The 26,631-nt window shown below is 40.4% G+C and overlaps 2 protein-coding genes across 5 annotated transcripts in view; both read right to left on the reverse strand.

Moving 5' to 3' along the window:
- The window catches only part of gnai2b (guanine nucleotide binding protein (G protein), alpha inhibiting activity polypeptide 2b), a 71,888-nt gene extending 58,510 nt beyond the window's left edge, over positions 1-13,378 (reverse strand). The window contains exon 1 of the mRNA XM_049582122.1: positions 12,571-13,378. Coding sequence (XP_049438079.1) covers positions 12,571-12,688 — 118 coding nt within the window. The 5' untranslated portion in view covers positions 12,689-13,378. The remainder of the gene's footprint in view (positions 1-12,570) is intronic.
- Positions 13,379-15,077: 1,699 nt separating this feature from the next.
- The window catches only part of slc38a3b (solute carrier family 38 member 3b), a 41,925-nt gene continuing 30,371 nt past the window's right edge, over positions 15,078-26,631 (reverse strand). For all 4 annotated transcript variants that reach the window (XM_049584587.1, XM_049584560.1, XM_049584569.1 and 1 more), the window contains 8 exons: positions 25,225-25,283; positions 24,662-24,835; positions 24,426-24,505; positions 24,236-24,336; positions 22,709-22,833; positions 22,467-22,611; positions 19,462-19,565; positions 15,078-19,371 (listed from right to left, as the gene is read on the reverse strand). In XM_049584587.1, the coding sequence (XP_049440544.1) occupies positions 19,267-19,371; positions 19,462-19,565; positions 22,467-22,611; positions 22,709-22,833; positions 24,236-24,336; positions 24,426-24,505; positions 24,662-24,835; positions 25,225-25,283 (893 nt within the window). In that variant the 3' untranslated portion in view covers positions 15,078-19,266. The remainder of the gene's footprint in view (positions 19,372-19,461; positions 19,566-22,466; positions 22,612-22,708; positions 22,834-24,235; positions 24,337-24,425; positions 24,506-24,661; positions 24,836-25,224; positions 25,284-26,631) is intronic.

Genomic DNA, 26,631 nt, shown 5'->3' on the forward strand with positions numbered 1-26,631 from the left:
TTTGTGAGCTGTGATAAATATGTAAATCAATTAAACAGCTCTCATCTAAAACTTCCATTATAACTTCAAAGGCTGCAGAAAACTGCTGGATAACAACTGCAGGTGTCACAAAGTTGGCAGATAAATTTACTCCTATTGCACCAAACAGAAAATGCAGAACATATTGTAAATTACTTCAAAATCACATAAAGGCCTGCGGGCTTTACCTTAATTCACTCTCATCCACAAACACAATGCAGCACTACGAAGATTAACTATGGAGAAGTTGCAACAAATAGGCAGAAAGTAGAAATCTCTGCAGAAAACTACCAGAAGCAACATTTCAAAATTGGTCCAGACAGACAGATTTTCTTTTTCAGTATAAATAAAAACTTAAATGGAGTGGCAAAGATACTGCAAAACAAGAGGTGAAAAGACAAGGTACGTGCTGGTGTTCCAAAGCCACAGAGTCAGTCATTGTAGTTTGGCTAATTTGCCACACTTACCAACACCATCAGCAGCTGGAGACTCACGGCTCATTAAGAACATTAACATACTTAGTCTAACTCAAGAACTCGCCTACGATCATAATATTTTAAAGTTTTTTTTCAGTATCAAAGTAATCTAGTGATAGTTATCTGTATATCCATTTGCACACCATAAACAAGAATTGCTAATAGCTTCCTTTAGATACTTTTAATATTCCCTGTTTATGTCCCCAAAGCATTGTGTGAGCTGTAGTTCCTAAATTTAGAACATGGTTAACCCTCAAACTGAAGTTAGACAAAAATAATATTAATAGAAGAAACAAAATCCATATTAATATAATATTACTATGTTTGTGTTGCACTAAACCAGGGGTCAGCAACCTTTATTATTAAACCAGTCATTATTGGCCAAAAAAAGAAACAAAGAATCTGTCTGGAGCCGCAAAACATATTTGAATAAAGGTAACAGCGTATTAAGTCAAAATTAGACCATTAACATTACAAGTAGATCTAAATGAGCATTCAAGGTGGCCACTCTGCAATGAGCTATTTATATTTATTTAGTACTTAAACTTTGCAGCATTGATGGTGAAAGCAAATGAATCCATCCACACACTGGTAAATCCTCTGTTTTCCTATAAAAACTTTTTTGGATTTGCAATGTATGGCTAGCCTTGTTAGAGAGACTCCATGCTAGCCACCGCTACTTAAGCTCTGCAAAATTTAGAGGAGAAGGCACCAGGTTGTACGCTTATAATGCACATTTAAGCTGATGAAACATTTTTTAATTCTAAGTATAGGCTACACATTTTAACAGTTGTAGAATGCAATAATCACTCTGAGCCTACATCAATGACAAATGAAAATCTGAGTGTTAGAAAATAACCACTATTTATTTCCAGATTACTTACGTCAAAGCCACAGAGAGCCAATGGGGAGGGTCTAAAGAGCTGCATGCGGCTCCAGAGCCCCAGGTTGCCTACCCTTGCACTATACTAGCATAAGCATGGCTACGTTCACACAGTGCTTAATGATCTATTCTGATTCTTTTTCCCGATCTAATTTTTTATGTCTGAACTGTTCCTGACCCATATCTGGCATCTCTGCCCTGAAATGTCTCACATGCAACCAATAACGTCACACACATGCGCATCGGAACAACGTCAAAAAAGCATCACATTTTCGAGACAAGCATTTGGGAAAAAATGAATCTCATGGTGGTGGAAGCATTCATCTCCTGAAGGATTTGCTGCGGAGATCAGATGACAGTGTTTGCTGAGGATGAGGATGATGCTATTGCTGGTATTTCTGTGTGGGTAAAGGAGAGGAGTCAGTAGTGGCGGGGCTGCGATGTTGAGGGATGCCCAGGGCTACATTCCCATATCTCTGTCAGCACCTCATGACAAGGCTGTCACGGTGTGTGGGCAAGCTGTCCCTGTCAAAAAGCTTCTGGTAGTTGAGCTCTACTGGCTAGCGACTAGGGTAGCCTTTCGCAGCAGCGGTATGGCAACCGCTGTTTGCGGTAGTTTCAACAGACTGCTCTGACTCTGTATGGTGAGTAATCTCCTCCCGCAGTGAGGTCTGTTGTTGTCCATGGATGTATGGGAGAACATATTAGTTCCAATATGACCGTTCTCACAGTAATCACTCAGTCAGTGATCCTATATGTATCAGATTTAAGACCCTATATGAAAGTGGCCCAAATCTGATTGGGAAAATTGGAAAAAGCACCATTACTAAGTGCAGTATAAACTCACGTATAGTAAATAAGTAAGTGTGTGTCTATCATGTATTTTGTCTGCTCTCAAGTGGCACAAACATTACATACTGTAAAATGTACAGTAAAACTGTGCATGAGTCGTCAATGCAGTGCAGTGACACTCTTACAGGATGCCATAAACCAACATTCTGCCTCAGGAACTATGACTACATCAAGCACTGCACACACATGTACACTCTGCCTTATATAGACACACATGATTTCATTCTGACTCAAAATCACACACACACACACACCCAAGGCCTGAAAGATGTGTCTCTACTCATTAGTCCACTGTGACCCTGAGCCAAGCCGCCTCATTAAGAAAAATCCTCAAATCGCCTCTGATATTCTTAGTAGAGGTCACTCTTTTATGCTTCTACCAGAAATAATCTGTATCAGGGGATTTATTGGACATTGTTCATTTTCTCTGCACAGAAAACTCACCAATGACTCTAAGCTGTGTAATCTGTGAAGGTGCAACAACTAAATCAAAGCAAAAACTGCGTCCTAAGTGAGGCAGCGGCGAGGATCCATTTTTCTGCACATTCAGCACATAGATACATACTCATGCATTTATTGAGGGCTTAGTGGTGTTCAGCAGAGACATGACTAACAGTACATAAGTATATTCTTTCAGGTTGTGGGTAGTTGTGAAGTTGTCACTTCTGGATGGACAGTCTCACCCTGAGCCCTCCTCTCTGTCATGAGAAGTGAGTCATGTCTGTGAAGCACTATTATTATCGTCTGCCTGGGGTGAGAATTAGAGATAAGCTGCAGTGGAGACTAATTTAAAGGGTTCAAAGGGAATAAGTTGGGAAAAAAAATAAAAGTATATCCTCACTTATTATTTCTGGGTGTAAAATGTGTGACAGGGAAACTGAATCTGGCCCTCAGACAGTGCCGTGTCTTCCTACTACTTAATATCATGCATTTAAATGTAAAATTCCTGATTACAACATGATGTTAATTAGATACCATTTATGTGACAGATAATAGTTGCATGTGCTGATTAACAATGCTTTATGATTGTAGGCAATAATATTCAAAAATCAAACTGGTCATTTGATGCATTTTATCATCAGTCTTTAGAAGCAGGCATGATTGGCATATTATTTGTACCCAATAATTTTGCTGTTTTTTTTTTTTTTTAGCTAAATTTGATCTTACTGCTTCTACATAGTGAATGGTAACAATACCTGCAACATTTCTACATTAACTTCTGAGGGCACAAAACTGTTGCATAGCTTTCTGAGGGCTCTGAACCTAAATCAGTAACTGCACATCACCTATGGCTGCAATGCTTTGCAATCGTAATAGTATTGCCGCCATTCCTATGCAGTCAAGAAAATACACAAGTTACAACAGCTATGAAACTCAGTACTTCCTCTTCACTGTATGGCAGCTGGCATAGATTTATTTGTAAGGGATGAGTATTAACTGGCTGTTAATCATACCAAACACATTTCAACTTTCTTTAACAACTCCAAAGGCTCACAGGTGTATTTCAGTTTGATTTACTCACTGAAAATCTCAGGTCAACAGTTTTATTACTGTCCAGCCACCACAATTCAGATAAGAGAGGCTTACCAAGCAGCAGCAGTGAGTGCTTCTTGGACTTTTTTTGCCCTGGGTGTACACTCTCAGGCTACAAATTACAGGTACTGCTTAGGGGTGAAAAAATACTGCCAACTACTCTGCACATTTTCTAGGTAAGAAAAGTCAAATATAGTACATTTACATACTATTTAATGCATTTAATACATAGCTACCGTGATGCCATCCAGGCTTGGGCAGTATTACGGTTTTACGGTATACTGGGTATTTAGAAATCCCAAACATATGATTTTCAATACAATCATAAAACACAGATGTTTCTCCGAGGTTACATATTGAGGTGATGTATTGTAGCGCATACACATGCCACCAGAGGTCAGTCTCTACTGGTAGAATGACAACTAAGTTGCACTAGACGGTGCCTGCGAGTGGTGGGGATAACATTACAGGACTAGTATAAAACGAAAATCGCCTCTGCCCCTGTTTGGGAGTATTGCCAGATGTAACTTTATCTTGAGATGACTTCATTCAACTATAAAAGCAGTTTATTAGCCACATGATTATGTTCAACACATTATCTCTGCTCAGCCCACTGATGTGCCAGTGTACGCAGGGCAACAAGCATCATCAGGTCCTCCAGCAAGAGGGGTGCTTATACCCTATCTATTCATTATTCTATGGGACATAAGTATTTAAACCCAGCAAGCTTGTCTAAGTAGGCTAATTGCATATTAGGCTAGACAATGACATACCTCAGCTTTAACTTTTATCCACTGATTTTTTACACAAATACTATTTTATACCGTAAACCGGCGTGAAATGTCAGGAAGGTATGCCTCGAATTTGGCATCTGAGCTGTCGCCATCTTGGTTTTTTGGAGCTAGAAGTGACAGTCACTTAAGGACGTGAGGCTGGCGCAGTTGAGGAACCAGGGGTTGATCTAATTGAGAACCCAAGGACAACACTGGCAGACAGCCTGTCACTTAATATGGTCAGAACAATGGGATGTCAAAACATTGAGATTTCGGAACAATGGGATGTCGGAATTATGAGCGGACCCCTCTTCTCCCCCCCAAACAAGGTGTGTGTGCTGTGAGACTCTCCTCCCCTCTGTCTGCAGGAGACCAGAGAGACAGGTGTCTTTAAAAGTCTCTGTGTGTCCAGCTCTCAGTACGTCTGTAGCTTCTAACTGAATATCTGTGGTTTGGAGTTTAGTTTCTCTCCTGCGTCCTGTTTGTACTTTAGATATCTGCTTTATTTCACTGTTTCATGTTCACTATCAGCCGTATTAGAAGTTGTGTGAAGTTGCTGCTCGAAAACTCAACATTTCCTTATTTTGCTGCTTCACAATAAAAGTTTTTACATAACAAAATAACAGGGGACTTTTATTGTGAAGAATCTACAGGAAATGAAATGTGTTTATCACTGAATTTCTTTAATTAAGACAAGTGTAATAATACAGTAGGGAGGAAGAGTGAAATCAGAAACAGCCACAGTGAGATGTTGATGAAGAGCTGCAGACAACAGGCTCTTACTGCACCTCTGCAAACAGCTCACCTCCAACAGGTAAACTTCTTTTACCTGCCCTGCTGGGGAAAAAGCACATGCAGCAAAATAACAGGGGACTTTAGTCGTGGATCAGCTTACAACTGAACATGTCACCCAATCAATTGAAAATATGGAGATATATCTCGTGTATCGCCATTCAGCCTGAAAATACGGAGATATGAATTTCTGTCCACATCGTTCAGCCCTAGTAGTAGACTCACAAGTCAGTCTTTAGACGCTTTGCTTAACTAAAGACTGATGTCTTTCTCCCTGATTTTGTGTTTAGATGGCGGATACAATTTCAGAGTTTAAAAAAACTCCCTACATTGCAGAACCAATAGTAAATCTGCAGGGCGGTCCTTCGGTGGCTCGCTGAACTCTTGTGCTTGTAAACATAGCCCCACTAGAAACACGTGTAGCTGTACAAAATGGCTCAGCCGCACTCGCAGAAAACGCCGTCAAAGTTCAGTGGATGTTTGTCGCGTTTGCTGCAACACATTCTTGCCAACTAAAAGAAACAAACATAATCTTTTACAAGACTATGACTCACCCGTCCGGCCGGACTATAGAGGGAATCGCCTTGTTGTTTACAAATACTTCCGGGTAGAAAACCAGCAGAGCTTTTAGCTATATATATATATAGTCTATATATTACATTTTTCACATCACTGTATCACCGTTTGGACTAATCCGATGTTTGTTAAGTCTATAAACACAATGATTGAACAAACATTACTATTTCTTAGCCGTTAGCGGTGTCTGTAATAGGTAATAACTCATTAAATGGTCTGTGAAAAAAAAAAAATTTCCAGCGGCTATCTTAGTTATAACATGATTGAGCTAGCAAAGCAGTTTTGTGTTGCTATGTGTGGTATTTATTCAGTTTTGGGAAATCACGATGTCTAGAAAGCATCAGTGGCTGCAGCTGACAGGGACAGCTAACAGCAGCAGCAAAGCTAACATCAGGACGTCATCTGTTAAAAGCCTCCTGTTGTCGGATACGACATGAAACTACTTCAGTTAGCTCAATCATGTTGTAACTAAGACATCCGCTGGAAAAAATATTTTCTTCATGGATGAGCACACGTTTGATAAAACGGAGTTAAATCTCTCAGCATCCATTTTCAAGCTCTCTGTGTGGTTGTTTCCTTGCGGACGAGAAAAGGGGGAGCGCACATTTCTGAGAAGGAGTGTCCTTTTCAAAAATGCAAGAGGCGTTGCTTTGTTGCCGGCCGTTTTCGCCGGTGTGTTAAACACACTTTAGAAAGGAGTGTCCCCAGACTATCAGAAGGTAGAGATCTCTGATTGTCTGGTGGCGAGACTACCCTAGTAGAGACCTCTGCTGATAATTCAGCTCCTGGTTTAAGACCTTCTGAACAATGAACACTGAGGGAATTCTGACCAGGAGAAGTCACCTTTAGATGTTACTAAATCCCCTTAAATCTTACTGCTCCTTTAATCAGTGACCTTGCATGCTGATGAATAGTTGTCTTAAAGCTACCCCGCCCTTAATTATATGTAACTTTAAGCCTTAATTAAATGTAAAAAGGAAAGTTATATAAATACTGACCCCCCCAAAAAGTTATAGAGACCAAAACCGTTGTTTGTACCAGACTGTAAACATGTTTTTTTTATCCTGTAAAGTTGGGCATTTTAACATGGGGGCCTATGTGGCCTCAATGGCCTCAAGTGGCCATTAAAGGAACTGCAGTTTCTGGTAGTTTCACGTTGGCTTCATTTTCCATTTCCATTTGCCTTTTTTTTTTTTTCCTTCAAACTGAAGAACCACTGAATTCATGTGTGCACAAATGTCTACATCATGACATAAAATTACTACAAAGGTAACAACTGGGAAATATTAAAGTTTAAAGATTATCAATCAATACCTCTGTGTATGTGTAGATGCATGTGTATATGTTAACAATGCCAAGCACCAATGATTCTCATTTCCTGACATGTTGCATCACGGATTTATGCAACACGAGTTTTTGTTCCTGCTTCCAGGTCTGATGAAGACGTCTAGTCAGTCAGTTAGAGCTCTCAAGTATGGCGCAATATGGTGAAATCAGTTGTTTTTTTTTTTTTACAACACTGAGTGCTGAGAGAAGAGTTTCCTCTGAACCTGTCAAGTTTCCTTTTTAGCCCTGTGCTAAAATGTGGCTTAAAGTATCATCCCAGCCAGTTAGAGGACACGTGAAAGCTCTTTATGTCTGGAAACAGCTCAACTAAATGTTCATAAACTCTGTTCTCTCCACATAATTTGATTCTGACTGTCCATCCCCAGACCTCGCTGACACTCACCATGAGCTGTTACATAAATCAGACACCTAAGAGGCAATGCGGTTGGTTTTTTTGCGCTGTGTGCCCAAAGACAGAACTTACTGATTCTGCAAGAAAAAAGGGAACAGGCTTTTTAGTTCCCCTGAGAACTCATGATGAAAAAATAAAACAACTTGGCCGAATGCCGTAAAGCCATTAAAAGATTTTGATGCGCCCCTCTCCTGCTTCAGTGGCTACCATCAAGTGACTCATCTTCTCTCTGCCAGAACAAGTTGGTATCTTCTCATACGAGACAAATACACAAGACGTTGTGTCCTCAGCTCAACCTTAAAGTACAACATCAACAAGCTGCACCTCCTCCATGTTCTCACTGCCTTCAGTAAACGGCCACTTGGAACGAGCTAGAGGGTGTTGTTATATTATCTCTCTTTAGCGATTTTGTTAGTCTCTGTCCTGAAGCAATGACATAATATCATGATGGGGGGTAAATATTGTTGTGACTCTGCAGACTTGAATAGAACAACTACAGTTATTATTGGACAACAGAGAAAATGCTGCTTGAAAAACTGGTCTCCTCTGTCAAAATATAACTTCTCCCATTTACAGTAGAGCTGTAACTGAGTGTCATGTAAAAACGATTAAATATCAAACTATGTGAGTGTCACTGTGAATAATAATTATAATTGTATAAATGTATGATTCATCCATGGTCATGGTCAGGTATTTTCAGAGGCCTCAGAATCCTTTGCTGTCTCCATGCAGTCATGTGAAGAGGCTCCAGGGTGTCATTTTTGTTAAAAATAAATAGTTCATCGTTGCATTAATCTGTTTCATCTTGTTTCATTTTATCTTCGGAAAGAACTGCGTAGTCATCAACGCCTGATGCCTCTCGTCTTTTCTGTTGTACATGTAAAGGTATATAGCTTTTTAGGTCAACCATGGTATCGGATCGGTATCGGGTATCGGCTGATACTCAAAGCCACAGCATCGGGATCAGTATCGAAACTGCAAAAAGCAGCATCGGTGCATCTCTAATGCTGAGATGACCATGACCAGCAGCAGGTTAGCTTAGCTTAGCATAAAGACTGGAAACAGGGGGAAACAGCTAACCTGGCTCTGCCCAAAGGTAACAAAATCCACCTGTCAACACCTCTCACTGATTAACAATAATATCTGTATCATGTATTTGTTCAATGTGTGAAAATACATGACAAACCTGATAAGTGACTTCCTTAAAGGTTTTATTGGCAACACTGTCATATGAAGGTTTCATTTACAAAAAACATTCACAGAACTTTTAAAAAGGAATCGCTTTTAGACGTACTGATTTTCCTGAAAAAAGTAAACAAATAGTTGAATATTTGTATTTAACCGATGCCACCAATCTGATGGGGCGTCGGTGGCTGAGTGGATAGAGCAGGCACCCCATGTACAAAGGCTCTGTCCTTGCTGCTGCGGCGGCCCCAGTGCAATCCCAGCCTGCGGCCCTTTGCTGTGCGTCATCCCCTCTCTTTCTCCCCCTTTCATGCTATATCTGTCCTATCCATTCAAGGCAAAAAATGCCCCAAAAATAATCTTAAAAGAATAAAAATAAACAACCAAATCTGATTCGACTGACATAATAGCCCTATCAGAGATACTGTATACTGTGATGATGAGACCCAGGGAAGCCATTAAGAGTTGCCAACTGATCTAACCTTCATGTCTACAGATGTGTAAAAAATGTTTGTTCTGTTGCTGAATGAGTTGCTGTTACTTTTGCTCTGCTGTCATTCAACTGTCACTTTCAAGCCTCTGTAAACAACATCATACACAATGTTTTAAAGATACACATCTCATTTAAAAGTGTGTGTCTGCGTGTGAAGAAGAGCACATTAAGGCTGACATGAGAAAGCAAACAAGGTGGACCCATTCATGGATTTACAGTAGAGTGAAAACGGCAAAATATTACAGGTTTAACCAAGAGATGCTTTTTATCTTTGGAAAATGCTTCAATAATAGAAGTTTGTATTAAAGGAGAGAACATATGGCATTAAAACTACAAATACATAAGGAGCTATTGGTGTTCCTTTGAACAAAACTCAGTATTACCAATGATAATTCTTTCTACAGCTGATAATTAATGAGTGAGTATAAGTCCAGTCAAAAAAACCTTTAAACATAGCAACTAGCAACTCTGCAGCACTTATCCAGTCCTCTATTAACAGCTTGTCACAGCAAGATGACACCCATCCCACTCCAACCACACCCGCCTCATCTCTCTGCACTCCCCCAGCACAAACACACACACACGCGCCCTCCTTGAGTTTTAGATAGTACTCCAGGTCAGCTGTCAGTTGAGCTGTGTGCATATTTAAACGACAGGAAGGAGAAAGACAAATCAAGAGCAAGATGATGTCAAACAAAGACAGCTGAATCGGATAAGAGGAGAAGTGAGAACGTGGTGGTGAGTGGGAGGATGTGTGTTTGTAGTTTGTGTGTGTGTGTGTGTGTGTGTGTGTACATGCGAGTCGAGTGAAATGCAGAAGAAGGAAGGGGGGGAGTGTGTTTTTCCAGCTCCAGAATCTATTTAATAATAGCAGCTTCTTTTATTGTCAGCAGACAAACAGGGATTGTTTCTGCTGTATTTCTTTGTGAGAACAGACTGCTGTGTATTTAACCGAGAGGTGCTGAAGTGTAGCCGTGTTAATGTTTAGTCGTAGTCCACAGGTTTTGATATATTGAATTAAGCTCCCCGGGCAAAATGCCAGCTCAAAGTTCTGAGAAGCTGTGCGGCATGTTAACACGATGATATCTGACTAATCTCCAAGAACATGTCAGGATCAGAATCAGCTTTAACAGCCAAGTCAGTGTGGACACATATAAGGAATCTGACTCCGGTTTTTGTTGCTCTCAATGTAAACACACAAAATACATACATCTAAAAACAATCACAACAAAGCTGAACAAATTTAAAACAAATGTAACTACGTACAGAAGTAAATTATGGTGCAGAGTGCAGTGGGAGCTGGCATAAATATGGAATGGGTAAGGCTGGTGGATATGACAGTATATGCAGCAGGGCTGGGGGGGGAATATCGATACAGTATATAAATAATATATCGCAATATATTTGATCACAATATTCAGCATATCGCAATATATTTAGAATCACAATTACATCGTATCGTGACCTAAGTATCGCGATAATATCGTATCGTGGATCCTCTGGTGATTCCCACCCCTAACATACAGTGTAAATGGTGTAAAAATCAGGGCCAGCCCGACACTTTTGGGGGCCCTCAGCAGATTTGGTTTGGGGCCCCTCCTCATTGTCTCGTGTTGCCATGAAGCAACCTGTGTATTATTAGTGTGAGCACACATGTGCGAATAAGCAGCAACAATATCTTTAAATAGACTTAAGTAAATGCTGTATTTGTCTATTTCCTCTTAAAGCTGCACATGGTACTTGTCTGGGCCCATTTGTTTATCTGGTTAAAGTTTGATGCATATGTTAGTGTTTTAGTCTGACTGGAAGGAGCTGAATCTTACATGTCTTCAAAGGATAGGATATGACCTGACAAAAAAGGATATGATGCAAAAGGGAACCATATGGCAAAGAACGAAGTGTATATATATGTATATAAACATATACAAGCACCTGCTCTTTTGCCCTCTCGCTAGGTAGGTACCCTTTTTGCATTTCACTTTTTTTTTTTTTTTTAAATGTATTTTATAGTTTTATATTTTTGTTTTTAAATTTGGCCCTTGGCATCAATTCTTGATTAAAATTTTGCTGTGTGCCCGACAACTGCGTCTACAACTACATCTCAATACAGCCAGTCTAATTTAGGCAATAACCCACCATTCCGCTTAACGCCAAGTAGACTAGTGTGCCGTAAAACCACACCCTCTCCTTCCAACTCTCTCTGGAAGATTCGGGTTCACCAACTGCCCAGTGCGAGCAGAGACAGATGTCACATTGCTTTCTCACTTCCACTTGTCTTTTTAAACCAAAACTCGATTTGAAATGATATTTACGTCTCCCACGTTGTGCCTCTGATTATTAATTTAAGCAAAAATGACATGCTGTTTGGTGCGTACAGAGCGCAGAGGCAGAGAGGAGGAGCGCAGGGCTCCACACATCTGCTCACTGAAATCCTTAAAAAATATTTAAAGGTTATTTAAAAGATAATTACAATAATTATTATATGACTATTTAAAAAGCAAAGGAGGCAAACAAATTGGGAGGATGAGGACAAAGGAGCAAAGTGGAGAATACACTGAGCCTGATTGTTATTATTTACTTTAAATCCCGTAAGTGTGCACAATGTAGTATTGTTTTCTATGTTGTTTCCTGTATTGAATAAATGATAAATGTGGAAAGTAACTGTATATGTGTATCAGCTGCTAGGTGTATACAGTGTCGATATTTAGACACCTCATTAGTGAGCTGGACAGATGTTTCCCTGCTCATTACTGTGGACAACTGTACTGTATGTACTTAGGCCTCAAGAAACCTTCTAGTGCCTGCAGATACAAACTTGGCAGGGTGCACTTTGCATGCACACTTTTTTTCAATACTTCTCACATGCAAGAAACAACATGAGGAGGGGATGCCTTTTTTCCCACTTGAGCACCTGCCCCGCAAAATGTCTGAGCACAGCACTGTTGACTATGTAGGGGCTGTGTTTCAGTGTGACTTGTAATAGGTTATAGCTCAAATGATTTGCCCAGGTCTTGGCTATTTGGAGGATCTCAAGGTGCTTTAATGGCTCAGTGAGGTAGTTTATGATTTGATGCTTGGTCGGATCTAAACTTTAATTCACATTTCCTGCTTGGTTATTCATCAGATCCTGTTTTAATGTTTAATCAGGTGGTCTGTGTATGTACTGTGGAGATGTTTCTAATCCGCAGCAACTAACATTACTTTCTGCTTTCTCAAGATGACATGAGGAGCCAGCACCAGCTGTTACCTACCTAATAAAAGCAGCTTGACTTCTCTAGCTGCCTTCTCTCCGTCCTCTCGGAGGTTTTTGTCAATCATCTTTGACCTCTCCGCGGCAGCCTTATCCTCGGCGCTCACCGTACAACCCATGGCTCCAAACGCCGACCACTTGCGCAAAAAACAAGCTTCAATGCTGATGGTGTCAGCGTGCCAGCCGATGCCAGGAATAAGGATGGAGCAGCTCCTGCCTCCAGCACTGCCTTCAAGAGAGGAAAAACAGCCGATCGTGGAGTTTTTACCTGCGCGTAAAAAAAAGTCAATGTCCGTGCGCTTCTGTGGAAGTAGGAGATCAAAGATGAAGCACCCAAAGCATTTGGTTTATGACAGCAGGCTGTTATCGCTGGTCCATATCGACACGCTCAGCCTGTGTCTCTGTCCTGCATCCATTCACAGCCTGTCTGGTATGGTCGGCCTGGTGGCAGCACTTCCCTCGGTCGTGCGGCTGCTGCAGTCCTTTTCGCTGCCCAACTGAGGTCCTGTGTTATTCTCAGATATCCCTCTGTTAAAGTGTCCGAGCAGTCGCATCGACGTCACTTTGACAACTTGTCGCGATAGTCCAATTAAAACAGGTGAGCTCTCCACGGTGGCTTGTGTGGAGCCAATTAGAGGGGAAGCCAGCGAGGCGTGATTTGAGGAGTGCGGTGTGCAGACTGCAGTTGGCGCTGTGCCAGCTTCATTCCTCTGCACCTCACATGGATGCAGCCTCTCAGATGACACAACACAATACAGCAGCCTGAGCTGAGTGACTCAGCTGCGCAGGAGCAGGTTTGTCTTTGCAAAGATGCAGGATAATGGATAATGGGTCCTTGTGTCACATGTTAATGAAATGCCACAGAGTCGGGCTGACGGAAGAGCTGGGTGACAGCGCCCCCACATGGACATAGATAGATATTTTCTCTTGTAGCAGGCAGTTACAGGACCATATGTGCTGTAAAGCCATGATGGAAAAGCAGCTCAAATCGTTTTGCAAATGATGGTTTGGTTTGATAAAAAAATGTCTCCCATCCTCCCACAGTCTTTAAGGTCTAGTGTGCTATATTTAATGGCATCTAGTGATGAGGTTACAGAACTGAAACGTCTGTGTGCCAATTGTGTCGGAGAACTACAGTGGCTGATGCAAAAATGTGTGACCTATCGACCCATCTAGAGCCCGTGTTTGGTTTGTCCGTTCTGGGCTACTGTAGAAGCAACATGGCCAACTCTGTGGAAGAGGACCCCTCTGTATTTAGATATAAACGGCTCATTTTGAGGTGAGTTACACAATGATTCTTATTCCATCCATCATCATCCATTTTCAGCCGTTCATCCGAAGCCAGGTCGTGGGGGCAGCAGGCCGAGCAAAGCACCCCAGACATCCCTCTCCTTAGCATTGCTTTCCAGCTCCTCTTGAGGGACCCCAGGGTGTTCCCAGGCTAGACGAGATATGTAATCCCTCCAGCGTGTTCTGGGTCTGCCCCGGGGCCTCCTACCAATCGGACATGCCCAGAACACCTCCAACAGGAGGCGTCCAGGAGGCATCCTGATCAGATGCCCGAACCACCTCAACTGACCCCTTTGGACGTGAAGGAGCAGCGGCTCCACTCCAAGCTCCTTACCCTATCTCTAAAGCTGAGCCCAGCCACCCCGCGGAGGAAGCTCATTTCGGCCGCTTGTATCCGTGACCTCATTCATTCAGTCACTACCCAGAGATCATGACCATAGGTGAGGGTTGGGACGCGCAGGTCTCCATTCTTATTTTCAGGTGCTTATAGACAAATGAAAACACTGAATGAATATTATATTCCATTTCTGCCAATAGATGCCCTTAAATCCTACACACTGGACCTTTAAAGTCAAGTCATATTCTGGACTTTTCCGTTTGTAAAAGACAATACTGATAAGATTTTAGATCCATCAGGCCAGTGTGTTAAACTTAAACAATCTTTTATTGCTTATTCACCTCGTCTGTGGTGTTAAAGTGTTGCTCACTCCCTGCTGCTGTGATATTCTCCCTCAGAGACATTACAGGTACCTTCTGTTACATTTGTTTCTATACCACTACTTAAATGTGTCAGGAAATTTAGATCTTACCGCCTGAGGTGTCAGCATTACACAAGCCTGTATGGCTCGTCTCCTATTTAGACTGTAAACAAATCTAAAGAAATCAGTGTTGATGCGTTACAGTAGAAACTTGCAGTATGTTGGCACAACAAGGTCAGCATGAGGGATCAAGGCGACCTCAAGTTTAGGCTTAGTGTTTTTTGTAAACACAGCTTTGCCTTGACAGACACGATAAGAACACTGACTACATGAAGTCTTCTTTTAAACCTACATCCATCAAACATGTAAATGTGGTTTAAATTTATGCAGTCCTTTTAATGGAGCACAAATCAGTAGCAGAACACAAAAACCCACATCATTGATGTTCAGTTGATTTGTTCATTTGTACTTAAACAGAATAAGTTTAAGTTAAGTGAAAATGATGACAACAAAGACAATGTACAAACATCTACAATTATTTTATTGCCAAACTAAAAGTGTCCCTGCTATTTACACTTTACAAGCTACTGTAAATAAGCATCACAAATATAAAAGGTTTACATTTATATACATTATTTATATAAAGCCACGTCTTATTCATCAAAATCCATAATATTATTTTATAGTCGTGTCATTTCCATAGATCTATGTCCTGAAACAAAAATATCACTTTGATTTCTTTAGGTATATGAGAAATGCATATTTGATATACTGCATCTGGTATTAAAACTGTGGTACCTGTTTAAAAGTTAAAGGCATTTTAAAGCAGTAGGTAGTCAGTTGTTGATTTGGCATGATCCCTTAAAGTGAAGCAAAACTCGGTTCACCAAACATGACAAAACTAAACCTTCATTTAAAACAACCACTGCGAATACATGTGGGAAAGCAAGGGACGGAGGTTGATACGTGCATAAGTATTTCCTCGGCTGCTGTTCATAATTCATTTGTAAAAATCAAACCTGTTAAACAAGTAGTCATTAACAATATATAAATAAAAGGAGAGAAGTGCTGATTTATGCAGGGATTTTCTGAAGCCTGAGAATTGCAATAAAATATAAAACCATCTTTGGGTAAAGCATCAAATATTTGTTATAACATTTCTCTTTTGTGCTGTTTTTAAACTTGTTAATTTCAGATTTCTATATAATGTAATCTGTAACTTCTAAGCAAGTTGTAGAGCTATTTTGAGGCACAAAATACACCTGAAGAATTACTGAAAGTATCAATCCACAACCCTAAATTAAGCTCGAAATTAATGTGTCATTGCTCACAGAGAATCATTAATGTCTAAAAACATTATTTCATGTAGCATCTTTCAAGAAGGGCTTCATAATACTAATATAACACTATAATACCTACAGCACAGAGTGGGACTTTAATACACTTCACTGTAAGATGCCAAATGCACAGGATTACAATAACATCTACATATGACAGTGTCAGAAGGAAAATCTCTGTGTTCACTACACCAACTACAGGACGGACTGGACACAACGACATGCAAAACATTAACCTCAAGTCTAAATAGTCAATGAGTGAAAGCAGATCAAAATACTACAAACCAGTGGGGCAAAGACGTTACAACAGAATCACAAAAGCATAATTAATAAAATTAAACTCTGCCAGACCCACCAGCGGGTTCATCGTTACAAAGTCATGCTGCTGGCCAGGCATTGTTCAAACCAACAGAGCTCTAGTGAGCTCACCCAAATCATAAAAACTAATGAACCACGTTTTCTAAATTAACCTTAGCCAAGACATTTTTTTGTTTTATTTGCATAGGCTTTGATATATACTTGGGTGTCCTCAAACCTTTTTCCTTATAGTGTATCTTAAAACCTGGGCAAGTACAACCAAACCTATCTGCATGGCCGGTTACCATATTTCACTAGAGGTACGTGACTTCCTGATATTAAGTGTTAGCTTTAGAGGTGCTGTTAGGCTTGAGCCAGGCTAGCTGTTTCCCCCTGCTTCCAGTCTTTATGCTAAGCTAAGCTAACTGCATATTACACCTCACAAAAACTGAACTGAAGTGTTGGAACGTGCAGATTTAGAATATGTAATGTTATCATTCATTGTGGATAAAGTGATTTCTGAATTCATCTGACTTAATGAGAAAGAGTTTAAGAAATGAATGAGCGAGACTTGAAGGAATACTTAACCCACAAAATGAGTATTTGTGTTTCAACACATCACCCTGTGTTATTTTGAATTCTCGATTACAACTTGTTTTTCCTGTATGTCTCTGCGGGTGAGTGGAGAATCCAAAATAGTCAGACATGCCTCATGAATTAAAGTAAACAGGGACCATGTTTAACAACAACAAAGCTATATTAAAACATCTGTCTTGACACTGGGTGAGAGGTACAGTAAGGCACACCCTGGACGCATTGCTAGACTATCACAGGGCTAACACACAGAGACAGAGCTCATGCTAGCATTTACACCTACAGGCAAAACCCACCCTGCGTGTCTTTGGGCTGTAGGGGGATGCTGGAGTACCCTGAGAAAACCCACACTGACATAGGGAGAACATGTACATTTCAGACCCAGGACGGTGGATTTGAACCACATGGCTGAAAATTGAAGTGATCATGGAAGTCCCGAAAAAATGCAATTCTTTGAATGGCCACTTGAGGCTGGCTCCAGAAGCCAGTCAATCCCGTAGGCCCCCGATGTTAAAACACCCAACTTTACAGCAGAAATAAACATGTTTACAGCCTGGGACAAGAAACAGTGTGGGTTTCTAAAGCTAATTTCCTCCTTTGTGACAACTATACGGAGGCAAATTTTTATATAATTCACCTGTTTACATTTTATTAGATCTTAATGTTACACATAATTAAGGGAAGGCTGCTTTGAGTGACAGGCTGTCTGCTGATAGTGCCAATAGTGATGGTGCCAGCCTCTTGCCCAAATATGGTCACCTCTGGCTCCAAAAAAGATGGTGACGGCCGTAATGCCGAACTCAAGGCTCCAAAATGAGCGTTCACAAACAATTGGGTAATGTCACAAAGGCTACATCCATTGTTTTTAAAGTCTATGACTCAAACCCAGAAACTTCTTGCTGTGAAGCAACAGTGCTAACCACTACATGCAACCAGCAACTACTGTCCAAGTCTCATTTATCCAGTCGTATGCTACGTACTTCCCAAGCACATGCATTTTCACTGAAACATTACTTTTTCAAAGATGTCAGAACAAACAGTTTGACGCACAGCCGAGCATGCCTGGGCACGCATGTGCATTTAAAGTCTGCTCAAGTGGGATTCATATGCACATGTGTGCTCCACAGGGCACTCTACTTGTATGTGGAAATGTTTTATATTGTAACGTTTGTAGCAAAAATGTTTGGGAAGTACTGAGCAAATGACTAGATAAATTAGACTTGGCTTATACTGCATGAGTTGTGTGAGAGTTTGTCAATTGATGTTTGTAGTTTTGCTGTTGTTAAACGTGCTCCCCATTTTCTTCAATGTATGAAAAATGTTTGCCTTTTTTGGATTCTTCGTTCACCATGGAGACATGCCAGAAATACTATGTTTTCTTCATAAATTCATAGTATCGCAGTCAGACATTGATATACAAATGGTCATTTTGCTGGTAGAGTATTCTTTAAGGGTGAACCGTGGGGGTAAAAGTTGTACTTCATTCATGTGCAAGGTCACAATTTGGCATGTGTGTGCTAAAAGTTCTACAAAGATAAGATATGAAATCCTAATATCAAGCTCTTTGTATTTAATTAAACATTTAAAATATCTTCAGTCGTAACTCTTTCCATCATATATAAACTGTGAGCTAAAACAAAAACTGGTATCATACATGATATATTTGGATCATTGACTTCATCATATACAGTAGTTAAATATAGTCCATTTGAAATTAAAAACACAGATATAGTTTAGCTAAATAAATATACACTCTTGTTTTTGCTGTGTGTTCGCGTGCTGTTCCAAATGCTAAAAGGCACCAGGGTTTCTCAAGAGTTAGCTGATCTGGAACAAAAGCTTTGTGTGATACATAACAACTCGATCAACAGATCATGAAATGTCACCTACAGTCTAAGGCCTTAAAGCACTCTTTTTGTTTTTATACTACACCATGATGAACACCTCAGAGTGCAGCTAGTTCAGGATGAGATCATCTGACTGTCGTCTTTTGTGCGTCTTGTGGATATTAACTCATATTAGTGTAAAAATAATTATTTCTCACGTATATTTTGATGCCTTCAGCCTATCAGACAATCATGCCTTCATTTCTGTACAGTACCAGCTGCAGTTGTTTGTATGTAAATAAAGAGGAAGCAACAGGAAAGGACCATTTCACCATCATGGATGGACTTAGTCGCACGAACAGATGGTAATAAAAAAAGACCCTGTTTAGTCCTGATTATTCATAGAAATTGCATTACCATGTTAAACTGAATTATATAAGCACAGATTTTGTTCAGATATGAGTCAGAAGTTAGTTTAACTCCATCTATACCAGTGTGATTCCAACCAACATGTATACTGTATATGTTATACTGTTAAATACCCCAGGCTCTGTGCTGGGCAGCCCTGTAGTGTGTTCCCAATGAGGTGATAGTGCTCCCTTTGCATGACCAGTTCTCCCCCCCCTTTTCCAGAGCTCACACACCGAAGCAGTATCTAGTGGCCTCCTGCAGCAAGGCCGCCCCCTGTTGACCAGTCGATGATGATGAAGCTCAGGCTCATTACCATGAAGGAGACACCCAAAGCAGCAAAACAGACGGCCTAAGAACGAAGGGATACGTGCGTAAGTGTCACCAAAATCACCAAATTAGCGCAATAAAAGACTGAAGGGAGAAAGTTTGCATGTCTCACCAATATCTTAGGGACAGAGGTCATGGGTTCGTCATCTTTGGGAACAATGCGGATGTAGAAGACGGCAGGGAAGATGAAAATGAGGCAGGGAGCCGACGTGGCGCCTGTGGAGAGAGAAGGTTGGTTTAAAAAAAAGCACCGCACAGAAAGATTTGTCTGAACACATAAACGTAAAGATGAAACATATTGAAGTCCGATCATTTTCAGTTTGGATTGTTTTTCTCTCTGACAAATACATTTTAAAAGTGCAGATTCAGAACTCAAGGAGACTCTTGGATGAGTCTCAAGAGACTAAAGCAAATTCAGTTGCCTACGATATAGCACTTAGGAGAGGTGCAGATGTATTTTCAATATTAATTTGACCATCCTCATGCATCATAGACAGTGGAATATTATCAGACAATAGGCCCCTGGACACAAATATGCAAAAGGCCCTCCCACCTCTCCAGGAGCAAGACACACACTTTGAAGTTGTTTAGCCTCTTGTCTCATTGTTTTGCAACTCTTTGTAGTTGTACCACATCTTTTTGTGGTTTTGTTCTCTTTGTAGTCATTTTGTGTCTCTTTGGGGTCATTCAGTGTCTCCTTTGGTAAATTTCTGTCTCTCTAATGTAATTCAATGTCTTTGGTCATTTTCTGTCTCTCTGAAGTAATTTAATGTCTCCTTTGGTCATTTTGTGTCTCTTTGAGGCCAGTTAGTGTTTCCTTTGATCATTTTTCTGTCTCTTTTAGGTTATGTAGCATCTCCTTTGGTCATTTTGTATCTCTTTGAGGTCATTTAATGTCTCCTTTGATCATTTTTCTGTCTCTTTTAGGTTATGTAGTGTCTCCTTTGGTCATTTTGTGTCTCTTTGAGGTCATTTAATGTCTCCTTTGGTCATTTCCTGTCTCTTTGAGGTCATTTAATGTCTCCTTTGGTCATTTTCTGTCTCTTTGGGGTCATTTAATGTCTCCTTTGGTCATTTTCTGTCTCTTTGAGGCCATTTAGTGTCTCCTTTGGTCATTTCTGTCTCTCTGATGTAATTTCATGTCTCCTTTGGTCATTTTCTGTCTCTCTGATGTAATTTCATGTCTCCTTTGGTCATTTTGTGTCTCTTTGAGGTCATTTAATGTCTCCTTTGGTCATTTCCTGTCTCTTTGGGGTCATTTAATGTCTCCTTTGGTCATTTTGTGTCTCTTTGAGGTCATTTAATGTCTCCTTTGGTCATTTTGTGTCTCTTTGAGGTCATTTAATGTCTCCTTTGATCATTTTTCTGTCTCTTTTAGGTTATGTAGTGTCTCCTTTGGTCATTTTGTGTCTCTTTGAGGTCATTTAATGTCTCCTTTGGTCATTTCCTGTCTCTTTGAGGTCATTTAATGTCTCCTTTGGTCATTTTCTGTCTCTTTGGGGTCATTTAATGTCTCCTTTGGTCATTTTCTGTCTCTTTGAGGCCATTTAGTGTCTCCTTTGGTCATTTCTGTCTCTCTGATGTAATTTCATGTCTCCTTTGGTCATTTTCTGTCTCTCTGATGTAATTTCATGTCTCCTTTGGTCATTTTGTGTCTCTTTGAGGTCATTTAATGTCTCCTTTGGTCATTTCCTGTCTCTTTGGGGTCATTTAATGTCTCCTTTGGTCATTTTGTGTCTCTTTGAGGTCATTTAATGTCTCCTTTGGTCATTTTGTGTCTCTTTGGGGTCATTTAATGTGTCCTTTGGTCATGTTCTGTCTCTCTAATGTAATTTCATGTCTCCTTTAGTCATTTTCTGTCTTTTTGACGTAATTTAATGTCTCCTTTGGACATTTTGTGTCTCTTTGACATAATTTAATGTCTTCTTTGATCATTTTGTGTATCTTTGAGGCAATTTAGTGTCTCCTTTTGTCATTTTATGTCTGTTTGAGATAATTCAGTGTCTTCTTTGGTCATTTTCTGCCTCTTTGAGGTCATTTCGTGTCTCCTTTGGACATGTTGTGTCTCTTTGAGGTTGTTTTGCCCCTTTTGTTAGTTATTTTGTGTATCTTTGCCATTCCTTTGCATCTCTTTGTGGTCATTTTGAGTCTCTTCCTGGTCAGTATGTGTTACAATAATTTGAGTGACACTGTGCAGTTACATTTTGGGCCATGGGGCCTGTGCCCATTCCTTGATCATGGACTGCGTTTAACGCCACAGAAACTGGGTGACAATGGTAAATATCAGTCAAAATACATTTCTAAGGGTAAAACATTGTTGGCTTGATCGTGGAGATAACTTTACAGAATATATTAAAGTTCAGGTTGACCTCACACTCAGGGATACTGATCACTGGGATCGGAATGGTCCAGGGAAATCCAATTTTCACCTGTTTTTCAACTCAAAAACAACACAGATAAATTCAGAGAGTACGAGCCCTAACAACATACTAAGGTTGCTGCAAACAGCTCCATATATTGCACCAACCACAAACATGTGTTTGTCAAAGCAGGGCCTGTTGCTTTGAAGATGCCCTTAATGGTCATGTAACTTTTTAACTTTGACCTCTAACATGTGAAACATGAGGATGCAGCATGACAATAATATTGACTCAGGATGTCAGTTTGTCCGTGAGCAAACAAGGTCACATTTTTTAGTTTTGCTTTCAATGTTTTCAGGAACTCCAAAGTTTGAAACATAACAAACACTGAAACTGGAGGTGACAGGAGGTCTGTAAACAGAGACAGAATAAGTAACCCATAATTACTAAATATATAGAATGTCACATGTGGTCAAATAGAGGTGGATAAACAAGATCTGTTGGTCATTTTTTTCTGATGTTATTTACAGCTGTAGTTATGATATCATTTGCTACTTGTCCTTAACTTTTTAAGTGTGTCATGGTGATGATGTTTCTTGGACAGTCCTCCTTAAAAATGAAAGACTTCACATAAACAGGAGGAGTTAATGCCATAAACAGCCCGAGAAGTGCCTCTTTTGATTCACTGATAACAAACCAAAACCTCACTGTGATACTTTAGATACAGTTTCAGTTCCACGCCCAGCGCTGTACTAACCAATGATGCCGAAGATGCCCAAAATGTTGGGAGCAAAGATCACCAGCATGTTGATGAGTGTGAGCAGAAGGAGGGCAATGGCAATGTGACGCAACCAGTTGAAAGACTTGGTGGGGAACAACATGTGCTGGATGGCTCTACGTACCTGTGGAGAGACAACAGAGGGAGGTTTCAGTGAGTAAATAATACCAGAACACTCCATTCACTGAGCGTCACAGGGAACAAATCAATATCAAACTTACAGGGAACAGCACGATAGGGACGGTCAGCGTCACCGCAGTGAGGACGGCCACTCGCACGCACAGGATCAGAGTGTCGTAGGGATCGATCCTGCTGTAAGTGTGCAGCAGCTCGGGCTCCACATTGTCTATGGAAATAATAGATAAATGTAAAAAAAAACCCAACATATTAATAATAAATTTTTCTCATGTGGAATCACTCAGTAATAATAACTTCCAACACTGGAGAGCACATTGTCACCACAAGAGGGAGCTTGAGCTCTATGTGTAGCAAGAGAAGCAAATACTGTGTCTGCAGATTTCTTTAGCAGAAAATACTATCAGTTATACATATTACTACATCACTAAACAATATGCAGTGAATTAAAACCATACATTAGAACATTTGTAGTATTTATAGTATTTCTATGTGTTTTAGTATTCAGTATAAAAGGATATACCCTCATCACAATGTCAGACCCAGAGTCCAGTTGTTCAAATATTTAATCTGGATAATAATGGCATGGATTTGTAAATCTCATGTTTTGCTTTCCTGGTTCAGCAAACCTGTCTGATACAAACTCTTCAAGCTGACCAAATCTGGATACCCTGCGCTCTAAATGGGACTATGTATCACTACATTTAAACTATTTAAATGTTTTATTGCATGTTGCTCCTGATGTCCATCCTGAAACAGGCCTTCTGCTGGGATCACGATAATCCTGAATTTCTGGATCAAAGGTATCCCAGTCCTCCTAAAAAGTTTTGAGCAACACATACTGAAGGTTTGATCTAGATCAGTGGTTTTCAAACTTTTTGTGCCTAAGGCACACCAAAGGACGAGTATGTATTTATATCTGTGCATAATAGCTTCTATAACGTCACTCTCATTATGACATAAGACTATAATAAAAAGAAAAATAAGAGCTTATAATAAGCTTTCATGATACTGTCTGGTGACAGTTTTTTTTCCATACAGTAAAGCGATCCATTGTCCCGCTCATGGTTTTCTTCTTTTAAATGTTATCATCCCTCACACTGGCTTCCAATCAGGGCTTTTGATGTGTCACACACTTATAATTCCTATGCGAAAATGGAGACAAATAGGTTCCCAATGAAAGTTTTTTTTTTAATTTAATTCAATCAAATGACATATGACATACTGATACAGGCAATTAAAAATCCAAAGTTCAATTGAATATTGTCATAATAATATGTGGTAGTCACAAAATCCCATGGCACACCTTGATTGGCATCACGGCACACCACTTGAGCGCCACCCATCTAGATCAATACCAGAACTGGATTAGGTAATCTGATCCAGTTTCAAATCTTTTTTTTCTCCTCTTTTGAACAACCCATTCTAAAGATTTGATCGAATCTGATTAGACTACGCTGAACAACTGGGCCTCGATTGAGACAAAATTCTGTGTATGTGTATCTTTGACAATAACAAATATCCCTTAATGCCTTGACTATGTATTTTTGCATAAACATTATTTTTCTCCACTGATACTGTAAACACAAAGTGCCAGAGCCAGCTGCACTCACCATAAAAGGTCAGATAGCCAAAGAGAGCTGCCAGAAAGTACATGCTGTACATGACAAAGATGGAGATATTGGACACCCTCTGCATCTTCTTCTTTGTTGGACTGAAATCAGAGAGTTGACAGTTATGTGCGTGCCACATTCTGCAAAGACGTGTCGCAAAATACTTGCAGGTCGCCGAGGGGTAACTCACTTGCGGAGCTCGGTGTAGATGGGGAGGACCTCAGGGTGGCAAACAAAGGCAAACGCCAAGATGGGAATTGTGTATGCTGTCTGTGAAGAACGCATAAACGTGTGACTTTCTATGTTTAGCAGTGCGGCCAAGCCTCCCAGAACAAGTGTGGGAACTCTGGAGACTTCAGCACTTGTGGCCTTACTGTTTGAAAACAATCCAGATAAGCAGACTGTGTGTTAGCCTCGGCTGCCTACCTGCGAGTTGATGGTAAACATGCGCGGGAAGCAGTGGGAGTCGTCGTCCTCGTGAACCAGACCGTTGTTGTACTCTTGGCCGTGGATTGAGACATTCAGGGGGTGATGGGCAGCAGTGCTGTTGACTGAGAACTCTTCAAACGGGCAGGGAATCTGAAACTTCTTATAGATAACCTGCAAAGAGATGCAAAAGAAGGGGGAAAAAAGAACAGATGTAATCAAAGAAAAGACTTGAACATGAAGGGATGCGTCAGAGTCAGTAAACAAGAGCTCTCAACAATCACTGCCAAGCTAAAAAAAAAAAGGCATTTCACATCAGATTAGCGTGACTCAGCCTCTAAGTACTGAGGTTTAACTCTCAACCTTTGATGTATGTTAAGCAGCTCTTATATTCGCCTTATCAAACGTAGCCACATGCCACTGAAAATAGAGACGAGGGTGGGAAAGAGACGGGGGTGGGAAAGTGAGCAACATGTGTGCCAAGATGGCATGCCAGAACAAATGAGCCTCCATGTGAAGAGCCACTGTGATGATGTGCCACTATGTGAGCCGGACCAACTTACCGCAGAGAGAAAAAACACCATACAGCTGAGAGAGAATCCGCTGGTATAGCCAAGGTAACCTATAAATAAAGAGGAAAAGGCAGTTATTGTTACAGTTCCTGATCCACTTGGCCTTCGCGTGTTGTTTGAGACTACTGTACGCTGTGTTAGTTACATAACAGCTCTGCTAAGCTTACAGTCAGAAGGTCACCTACTGTTCTATAAATGAGGCTTAAATGGCAAAAATGCCCTCAAAATGCCCCCATCAGAGCGACCCCCCAGTACTGTGAGACCAGAAGGAGCGAGTTTATTTCATGTATTAATGAAGAGCTCAGACTGGAATAAAGGGCGGGATCAACTCAGGGAAAATTATGTCTAATTGGCCCCCTGCTGTCTCTGCTGCCAGTGGCGGGATAAAGACGAACACTAATTGCGTGACTTTAAGGTAACTACTCCATCAACATGTCATTATCTATGTTGGCTGTCAGAAGAAAACATAATCTTAATTAGCAAGTCCTAAAGATATAAAACGTTTCATAAAACATATATATTATATATATAAAATATTGGGGTCAAATGTAAAATGAAAAGCGCTAACTCTTCAAATTAAATAACCAAAGCTTAAAGATCCAAACAGAGTAATAGGCAGCACAACAAGCTTGAATAAATACAAGGACATCATGGACTAACAGTCTATTAACATTTGGAGGCTGGAACTACAGCTCAAATAAAAACTGGAAATTATGGGAGCCCATTTCGACCACAAAAAGAGTAATCAGAGAAGTCTTTCTATCTCATAATGGCTTAAAGGAACATTGTGTAGGATTTAGTAGCATCAAACAGTGAGGATTGCAGATTACAACCCACTGACACTTTTCTAGTATGCCAGGCGTGATCTCCCAGTTAGAATTCTTTTGGTGTTTGTTGTTCAGGAGGTTATTAACGGGAGCAGAATCATCTGCAGACATCTTTTCCTCTCTTGAACAAACAGACCAGATGATTTAAACCCGTAAAAAACACTGAATTAAGCAGTTTCACCTTAAAGTCAGTGTTTTTCCATTGGTGTTCGGCTCCTCACGGAGGGACTGCTAACTACGATAACTGATGTGAAAAAGCAAAAACGTGAACGACTATGTGGAGCCAGTGTTTAGTTTGTCTCTTCTGGGCTACTGTACAAACATGGCTGACTCTGTGGATGAGGACCCGCTCCCTATGTAGACATAAACAGCTCATTCTAAGGTAACAAATGCACGACAATTCTTATTTTCAGGTGATCATACACTAAAGAAAACATACTTACTATATTATCAGTAACTATAACAATGACTATAAATATACTGTTTTAGAATTATTCTAAGTGTAAGTGATCACTTGATCACTAAGTGATGGCAGAGTCCACACAACTATAACGTCAGGACGTGCCAATCA

This window comes from Epinephelus fuscoguttatus, linkage group LG1 (genome assembly GCF_011397635.1).
Source record: "Epinephelus fuscoguttatus linkage group LG1, E.fuscoguttatus.final_Chr_v1".
Lineage (NCBI taxonomy): Eukaryota > Metazoa > Chordata > Actinopteri > Perciformes > Serranidae > Epinephelus > Epinephelus fuscoguttatus.